This window comes from Symphodus melops (assembly GCF_947650265.1).
Source record: "Symphodus melops genome assembly, chromosome: 8".
Taxonomy (NCBI): domain Eukaryota; kingdom Metazoa; phylum Chordata; class Actinopteri; order Labriformes; family Labridae; genus Symphodus; species Symphodus melops.
Window position 1 is genome coordinate 890,783 of NC_136698.1, and position 10,000 is coordinate 900,782.

At 46.7% G+C, this 10,000-nt stretch overlaps 1 protein-coding gene across 3 annotated transcripts in view; it reads left to right on the top strand.

Moving 5' to 3' along the window:
* LOC306828674 (microtubule-associated serine/threonine-protein kinase 2-like) overlaps positions 1-10,000 on the top strand; it is a 53,314-nt gene that overhangs the window by 33,360 nt on the left and 9,954 nt on the right. For 2 of the 3 annotated variants that reach the window (XM_079351220.1, XM_079351219.1), the window contains exons 2-3: positions 598-748; positions 1,649-1,839. In XM_079351220.1, the coding sequence (XP_079207346.1) occupies positions 598-748; positions 1,649-1,839 (342 nt within the window). Of the gene's footprint in view, positions 1-597; positions 749-1,648; positions 1,840-9,297; positions 9,320-10,000 lie in introns of those variants that run through there. The other variant, XM_079351221.1, reaches the window with a different exon arrangement.

Genomic DNA, 10,000 nt, shown 5'->3' on the forward strand with positions numbered 1-10,000 from the left:
TGCGAGCGTGTGTGTGTGTGTGTGTGTGCGAGCGTGTGTGTGTGTATGTGTGTGTGTGTGTGTGTGCATGTGCTGTTATTTCCTCTGCATTTTCCCCAAGCTTTCTTCTGGGATGTCGAGGAAGTCCAGAGGAACTCTTCCCTCATTACACCCACAGACTGATAAATCAGCCCGTCCGCTCGCTCTGCAGCTGCTAGCTGACACGCTAATAACCACAGAGAGCTCTGTCATTGTGCCGCTAATGTTAACCGTTATCTGCTCCTGTTGCATGCTAAGAAAAACAGGTGTGTGCGTCTTCTGTTCAGACGTGTGTGTGTGTGTGTGTGTGTGTGTGTGTGTGTGTGTGTGTGTGTGGAGAAATGAGACGATGTGTCAGCGAGTGGTTAGTGCCTTGTTTTACGACTTTGTTTTGGCACTCGGCCCGCTCACTCACACACTCTGCACGCTCTGACTCTAAGTCCTCACATTTGTCTCGTACTCGGGAAGGCCGACTTTTATTTGGGGGTAAAATATATGAAAATATTATAAATAATAAATATAATATAAAAACATTTTGTGTCTGTCTGATGATGACTGTCCTCTCTTCATCCTTTACAGAGGGAGTTTGCAGCTCCGCCTCCTCTCCTCTTCAGGAAGCTGAGTAACCCCGACCTGTCGCCAGCGGCAACCGCTGCCACCAAATCCAAACTGCACCGGCAGCTGAGCCAGGATGAGAGCTGGGCCCGACGCAGCAGCCTGGCCATGACGGGTAACACGCACACACACACACACACACACACACACACACACACACACACACACACACACACACACACACACACACACACACACACACACACACACACACACACACACACACACACACACACACACACACACACACACACACACACACACACACTTTATAAAGGAGGACAACAACCTGAGCTTGTCAGTGAAAAACAAAAAAACAAACATTTTTAAAGTCATTTCGACCCCAAAAATATACAAAATAATTCTCTTTATTGTCCTGGGAGTGGAGTTTACCCGAGGTCGTCCTGTAGCTCGTGATCACTCATGCTCCTAATCTGCCGCCAATCTGCCATGTCCGTAATCTGAAAAGTGAAAAATCAACCTCAGATTACCCGCCATATTCCCACCCAACAGAGGTCATGTGACCATGTTAATTCCATGAGGAGGAGGAGCAGCGGCGGCTGATTCATCGTTGGTTCAGTTTTTTATGCACCCGGGTTGTTCTTTGTGTTTCTTTTGTCTTCTCGGGTTCGGGGGTCATAAAGGGCGGGATTAAGTTGAGCTGTGAATGACTTTGAGTTTCTTTGAATGTCACCCAGAGACTCGGAGTGGAGAGGTGTAAAAACGTAGTCAGGTCTGACCATGAGTCACCGAGCTTTAGTGAGTTCAGCCTGAACCAGCGTGAACTCAACATGTGTAACAGAAAAGCAGTCGCACTCGCACTACACAAGTTAGAAAATAAAATACGACTGGAACTACATGAAGAAGAAATCTGGCGGTCAGTCCTTGCGAGGATGACGAAACGTGCCAAGAAGCTCGAAAGTGTTGCCTCATTTTACCAAAGCAGAACATTTGAAATAAATGAGCATTCGCCTCCAAATATGTAACTAACTGTGCGCCTTACCTGTCCTCTCAGGTAAGCAGCTGCTGCCTCTGTCCTGCAGTCTGCACGCCGGTGTCAGTCAGCTGGCGTGGCAGGGACCCTCAGGAGGTCTGGGAGGTCACGGGGCTACAGGAGGAATATCTGCAGGAGCCGGAGAGGCCAACAACCTGGTCCGGATGAGGAGCCAAACGCTGGGACAGTCTGCGCCGTCTCTCACCGGACTGGTAGGTTACCTTAACCCTGCACGCACGCACGCACGCACGCACGCACGCACGCACGCACGCACACACACACACACACACACACACACACACACACACAGTCCTCTTGTTACTTTGGTCAAACCTGGAATCTGATCCTTTAAAAACGTCTGAAGTGAAGTCAGCTGGTCTCAGATCTGCAGAGTCACAGTGAGGCGGTCCGTCACTGTATGGATCCTGTCTGAAACTGTGCCAGCTCAATGCAGGAGGCAGACCGAGGATGACTCAGTGTTTTACACACACACACACACACACACACACACACACACACACACACACACACACACACATACACACCCTTAGAGGCACTTAAAATCCACAGAAACACTTAGCTCGCTGCTGAGAGGAAGAACTGGAGCAGAAATGAGATTGTGTGTGTGTGTGTGCGTGTGCGTGCGTGCGTGCATGTGTGTGTGTTATGTTTTGTGTAACTGGTCAAGAGGATGCAGCTCAGTGAACTGGTGACTCCACATGACTGCAGCAGGTTTCTCCTTCTCCCTCTTTAAACATGTGCTACTCTGACCCCTGCTGGTTGCAGAGGGGATTACAGCAGGATGCCCCGAGAGTGATTCTGTAGACGTGAAGCCACATGAGGGGGATGAATTATTATTATTATTAACAATAAGGATAATAATAATAATAATGATGCATTTTATTTAAAGGTGCCTTTCAAAACTCTCAAGGTCACCTTGCACAGAACTTCTTCAGTTACAAGTCTTTTCATTCAGTGTGCTGATCTTTTTTTATTTTAATTCTTACCTTCAGTTTGATTTCTGATCCGGCACCTGGGAGGTTTTTCTTTTTTTTGGGATGTGCGTACCTCACACGTTGTTTCTTCTAAGGGAAGGACTCGACTTACTGAAGAATGAAGGAGGGTTTAGAGCTTTTAAATCCACGCAGTGTCGGAAAACAACCAGCAGATGGCGGCAGAGTGTAACCCCAACAAACAAACACCAACCACTGGTGTGTGTGTGTGTGTTTGATAAGCACAATGTGATACTCTTTGACATTTGATCAAATGTCTCCCTTATGTTAACCCATGACTGCATGCATCACATTACTGAACGACCTTTGACCTCTGTGTTTGTGCTCCTCCTGTTAGACGAGCTGACGGGCTAAAACGCGTCAAGCTAAAGACTTTGTTTCAAAATGAGCGTCCTCCTCTCTCTCCGTGTTTCTGCCGGCTCGATGCAGCCTCGCGTCCGGGCGCGTTCTTCTGGCTGAGCGAGTGATGGCAGGTTATTATATTTCTCAAGGGCAACCTTATTAATGTCTTCCTTTTTCTTGGCAGTCTCGACTGTTTCCCTCCCTCTCTCGCTCTCTCTCTCTCTCGCTCTCTCTCCGTCTTATTAAACAGCGGTTCATGCTCATCATTTTTCAGCGCGCTGTTTGCTCCTCAGGGTCACGGCTGTCAGAGTTTTCACATTAGGCGGCTTAAAGCTCCATCTCGTGGTTTGAATTGACTCACATTAGGATTTAGAAAGAACACCTGAGCCCCCCTCTGGATGGCTCGTCTCTCTTCTTCTCTCTTTGTGTGTTTTTATTATTTTACTTGTCTGTGCTTTCAGTAGCATCTGATTTCTTCTCCGTCTCTGCTGCCACTCGATCTTCCTCTTTATGCTGTCAGACATGTTCTTCGGCTACAAGCTGCATGAAGCACCATGAGCTAAACATGAGGATCATCATAACGTTCTCATGGCATGTTAGAGGATTGTTTCACAGCAGTGATTTAGGCAGAAATGGGAAAACAGGGGGTGCAAAAAAAAATACAGGGGGTGCAAATTTTTTTCAGTGTCACTAACGGCGGCGCGGCGGTTATGTGCTCCCTAACACACTAGTTTTGAAGAAAACTGAATAAGTCTCTAAATGGTGCATTCTGTTCAATAAGATGCATTGTTACACGTTTTAGTTTTCACATTTTAGTTTTCCCAAGCTTCATAATGTTGATTTACTGTACAGCCCCTACCCTGACACACCCCATCATCATTTGACTGCAACTCACTTGGTTCATGTTGTCTAAGCCCTTTGTTGGCCCACTGCTTCTATCTGCACTTTCTTTAAAAAACAAACAACAAACACATAAATTCATAATATAATATTGTGTCATCCAGTAATAATAGATCCCTAGACCTTGATAAGTCAATCATCTGGAGCTAAACCCTGCAGTCCGTTGATTGGTTGAAAGAGTCGTCACTTCCTGTGTTACGTTGGTAAACAAAACTCCACCGTGTTTAAACCATTGACTGTAACACACAGCTGATTGTTTACGTGTGTATTTCTCCTCGCCGCACACAGCCTTCTCTGAAACAAAGCTGGATTGAGTTCTTGTAATAAACAGTCACATGCCAATGACAAAGTGGATGAACTGCTGGATGTTTCCAGCGTTGGTTTTGTTTATGTAGCGTTTTTCTCTTTTGTTGGATTTATTAGTTAGCGGATAGCTGTTAGCGGTTAGCTGCTACCATCTGACGCTATTTACATAGCGGCTATCGTTATCCTGACATTCCGCCTACCAAATAGGGCACGGGTGGCACCGTACAGAAACCCGTGTAGTAAGCACGTCTATTAAATGTAGATTTTTGCACGGCCTAGGTCAAGCCGTGCAAAAATTTCAAGGCCGTGTTTTTTTAAAATAGGCCGTGCAAAAAGCGGCTTCGCGGCAGGCTACCTAAATCAGTGTTTCACAGTGATATTTTCAGTGTTATTAGTGTTTCGTCATGTCATGTATTTGGGCATGAATGAAGGTTAAGTTTCATGTGTTTGCACACGGCCATCATGGCGGTGATCGCCCTCCAAGGAGGAGGAGCCTAGCTGAAGAAGTTTGAGAACCACTGTGCCGGGGACGGCTTCATCTCAGACTGTGGAACGTGTTTGGAAGTTTCCACAGTGACTCTGTTTGCCAAACAGGTGAAGTTGATCTGTCACCTGGCCGCCGTGACATCACTGGTTAATGCTGCTGCAGGATTAGTGTTTGCTGTCCCTCCGTGCAGACGATTACACAGAGTGCCTCCCTGGATGTTAATGGACAGGAACGTCCTCCCTCAGGGTCTCTTTGTGCTTCTGCTGTTTGCACCTGTGTCAGGTTAATGTGTGTGTATTACCTGGAATGAATGGAGCTCAGGGAGTGTGTGTGTGTGTGTGTGTGTGTGTGTGTGTGTGTGTGTGTAAGTCCAGATGGTGTTTACCTCTTGACTAATGGACGAGGGTCTGCTGGTTCCTCTGACTCTGACACACTTCTGTTTAAGTGCATGTGTGCGTTTTTTTTTTTTTTTTTCCAAGGAGTTTTGCCTGGTAACTGCTGTGAGTGCCAGGTGGTGTGTGTGTGTGCGTGTGTGTGTGTGTGTGTGTGTGTGTGTGTGTGTGTGTGTGTGTCACAGAGGTTTGGATAAAGAAATAAAACCCTCCTTTTCAGTTCGAGTGTGTTTGAAAGCTCGTCCACTGAAGAGGGATGAAACTTTGCAATAACACACAATCAGATCAGCATAGCATTAGCATTCGTTCTGCAGAGAGAGAGAGAGAGAGGGAGAGAGAGAGAGAGAGACAGAGAGAGAGAGAGAGAGAGAGAGAGAGAGAGGAATGAAAGGCTCTGCTGGAAGCCGAGCGCGGGGCTGCAGATGAAAAGAGGAGCGCTGCTGTATTGTTGAGTGTTTTTTGGCACATCGTGGTTAAAAGGCAGCGAGACTCCGCAGGGAGGGAGAGACGCACACACGAGAGTCTGAAGGAGATCACACTGTCACATCAGGTGGAGAGAAAACAAGCTGTCACCTTGTTGTTTTTCTGCTTAGTGTCAGACTGTGCACCTCCACACCGTCTGTGACACGACCTGCCTTCAAAGACGGTGAAACCTTCTTCATGCAACATCCACACTCTGACTTTAGCATTTCTTTGAGACTTTCTCATTTATTTATTTTACTTCACACTTTTTTTATTCTTATCCTCAAAAAAAATCTGCAGTGGAAATAATCCACTTGTGACTGACACTCCGAGGTTTTATTCTATATGCTCCACATCCTGAGCGACCTCAGGCAAGAGCTCGTTGAAGTCTATAAAACAGAATAACTGGTGTGTGTGTGTGTCTGAATAATTAGAGAAAACACAAAAGTCTTCAAAATAAAGTCAGCAGTTTGTTCCTTCAAAATAAAATACATCTTCTCCTAAAGTGAAGAGGCTCCATCGTGAGATCATGACGTCATAGTTGCGTCTCATCCAGTTTCATGTGGTAACTGTCTTAACTTCACAAAGTGCTCACAGCTCAATCACACAGAGAAGACTCACTGCTCCCTGCATGTCGTCTCCATGAGCGCAGATGAATCCAGCAGATTTGTGTGGAGGCAGTTCTTTGAGAAGAACGCCTGCTGTCTGCAGACGCCCCGGCCTCGATGACCTCACCATCCATCCGCCGCGCCGCGCCGTGCTGGAGCTGTGGACGGAACAGGCTGACGCAGCTGCCGCTTAAATATACATGAGAACATGTTGAATAATTACTGCGCTGTTTCCCGCTCTCCTCTGCGTGACTGACAGAAGCGGTGAAAGAGACGGCGGCTCGCGCGGCTCGTCTGACTTTGATATCGTAGCGTTCCTGCACAGGATGAGCTCACATGAAACAAAGAGGCTCGTCTTTGATTCATACATCAAAACAAACCGGACGTTAGTGCAGCTGTTCGCAGGTTTGATATTCATGACATTTAAAATGTTGTTTGCAAAAGGATGCCTCTTGTGTTTGATGGAGAACAGAAAGAATTATATTCACTTTTTTTGTTTGTAATGTTGACGACGGTTTTTGAGTCAATCTTGTTTTTAGAACTTTAAAGGTCACATGATCTCCTTCTCTTCATCATGTGTGTGAAGTGTGTTGTTGTAAATCCACTCTGATCCTGTATTTGATCATGTCTATAAACCCCTCTATTTCAGCCCTGCTCAGAACAGGCTGTTTCTGTGTCTGTAGCTTTAAATATGTAAATGAGCTGTGTCTGACCACGCCCCCTCTCTGGAAGGGCTCGGGTGTACTCGCTGCTTTCTGGCTCCATGTCCTATTGTTTACGGTGAGAAGGCAGACTCAGAGGGCAGAACAAACACCTAGCTGTGGGAGTGTCACCCACCTGGGGGAGGGGCTACTGCCCTTTGTGATGTCATGAAGGGAACATCTCCAAACGGCCTGTTTGAGCACACATTTTCTGAAAAGTGGAGCAGGCAGAAGACAGAGAGGATGGACTTTTCTCATCATGGGGGGTTTGGAGACTAGAGACATGTTAGAGGAAGATGGAGGAGAGGATTTGTGACCTTTCACTAACGAGGTTCATATAGTTACTAATTTAGTATTTTTTGCTTTGTAACTTTACTTTGTTTTGATGACATCAATGAGTTTGACATTTCTAACATGCATCACACAAGCCTCAGATCACCCACGCTGCATTAGCCTGCGTCTTGTGCAGAGCAGAGTGCATCGCCTCTTCAGTTCTGGACGAGAACGCCGAGGAAGGAAACGCTCGTATGTTTCTCTCTGAATGTGCAGTGAGGATCTCTCCTCGTGAAAGGCACCGCAGAGGAGAAGAGCAGTGAGGGCGAGGCTGTGATGACTCATGCTGCACAGTGTGTGTGTGTGTGTGTGTGTGTGTGTGTGTGTGCGCGCGCTTATCTCCTACTTTCATATCTTCAAGAACTCTGTCCTGCTTCTTTTCACTTTCACTTGACTCACACACACACACACACACACACACACACACACACACACACACACACACACACACACACACACACCTCTTCATGTTGCCGCCGGCTGTCAGTTGCCCTTGTTGTCATGAACATGATTCATGGCTAAAGTAGGAAACTGTGCTGCTGTACTCTCTGACCTCACCTGCAGAGAAACAGCAGGCCGAACATGCCCGTCGTATATTTAGACACACACACACACACACACACACACACACACACACACACACACACACACACACACACACTCCACACACCAGACATTTTTACCCACCGTGATTTTGCATTCCTAGACCCGGGTCGTTCCAGAATACGCTGGTGGGATTATACATCCCGTGGACCCTCAGAATCCCCCCCGGACCAGCGGGGAGAGGGAAGTCTGGGTTGCTTCACCTGCAGCCACCTCGACCCGTCTGATCGTAAAGACGTCTCTGATTGGCTCTGAGCCATTCGGCCTCTAATGCATCCTGTATATGCGTCTCAACAGAGGCAGCGAGGCTTCAGTGAGTTTGAGAAAAACTGAGGATTTACATCCATAAAAGTCGATTTATTATTTTTTGCTCCTGTGAACATTGTGGATTCAGAGTTTTCAGGACTTGGTGCGGACTGTTTCTTGGAGGCGTTGAAGACCCTCGGTGGAGTTAGCTTCAAAAGAATCTCCTCATATCATTGGTCATGCTGTATCTGGTCTAATGCAGCATGCAGTCATGCTAAGGGTATGAATATAGCTGAACCTCGTTTGTCCTTCATGCTGAATGAGTTAGTGTGTGTGTGTGTGTGTTGCATGTACACAGGGCAGCTCTTTGGATGAGTCAGTCCTCTTTCTTTATATAATCCCTTTAGTTATGAAGCAGGCTGTGAGGAAACATTCAGACCTAAGATGACCTTGTTTAAGTTTCTTTATCGTCTTCACTTCTCCGTCCTTCCTTCCTCTCAGCTTTGATGTTTTCATCCCCTCCGAGTTGACGAGGAGAGGCTTAAGATACAAAGAGTCGTTGGGTGTTGTTTCAGAGGAAAGTCTGGAGCCGAGTTGAGCTGGCAGGCGAACACCACCTGAGGTCCAGGTGAGCGATGAGTCCACTTAGCTCGGCTCAGCTCCACGACTGCAGTGTCCTTGTTTGAGCTTGGACAGCAGAGAGAGAGAGAGAGAGAGCTGTTAGAGGTTGAACCACTTCACTGCACTGTTGTAAAATCCAGCAGAATGTCTCGCTGCTTGTGAGAGGTCGTTCTCTCATTTTGGTCGACTTTCTTGAGAGGTCACAAAATATTACAGAATCCTAGCGAGGCTCGGAGTCAGATTCAGGTGGCTTTTTACAAGAAGAGCGCCGTCCAGAGTGCGTGAATGAAAAGACAGACAAAGAGTCACTGTGGCCCGATCAAGGCAGCCAGCTGTTTGGAATCCAAACATGTCTCATCAGCCAAACGGTTACGATTTGGATCAAACTGAGAATATAAAAGGACCCAGTAGACTTCCCTGAAGAGCCCCAGAATCAGAGTCAGTGACGGGGTCAAGTTCGATCTTCATCATTCGGCCTTTCAGTCCACATGGAGCTCAACACTGAGTGAGCTTATTGGAGTTTGAGTTCATTTTGAATGTCAAAAACTTCACTTTGAGTTTGTTGAGGCAGCACAAAAAAAACAACAACAAAGTGCAGTCTTTGCGCAGCTTCCTAAATATGAGCAGTGTTTTGTTTTGTTTGTCTCCTCTGTGAGATATAAAGGGCAGAGAAGGAAGCCTGCAGGGTTACAGCTCTGACTCGCATCTCACACCTCCGCAGACGAGAGATCTCGACAACTCCAGCCGAGCATCCCGAGATGAGATGGAAAATATGCAGGAGGAGGGATGGAGGGGCAAAGAGCAGCGCTGTGACGGACAGAATAAATAAACCAAGCAGCCAGAGAGTGTCATAACAAAACTCACACCACCTGCTCTTATTGGAAACATGTCCTGATTGTCAAATAATATTAAACCGTTCAGCTTATTTAAAAGACTTTTCTTTAATGAACTCAGAAGTCTCAGAGAAAACCATTTTACATAAAACGACCTCAGGTGTGATCGCTCCACGGGTGAGGAAGGAGACGATGAGTGAAGACGTATCAGTGACCTGCATCGGATCGTCTCTGTGATCTCACTCCAAGTGGCGTCCTCACTGACACGTTTTTAAACACTGCTGCTGAATAATTAAAGCGAGCGACTGGCCTGGCATAATAAAAGCTGCACAGCAGTCGTTTTGGGGGGAAGCTGATTTCATCACAAACGCTCGTCTCGTGTTTTTAACGGCCTCTCGCCTCGTTTTTTCATGGAGTCCAACCTTTACGTTTTTTGGATTTCACTTCCTGTCTTATTGGCAACAAAAGGCTTTTAGCCTCCCAGCCAAGCAGAGAAAAGTAGAGCCACGGATGAATGGACCTTAGT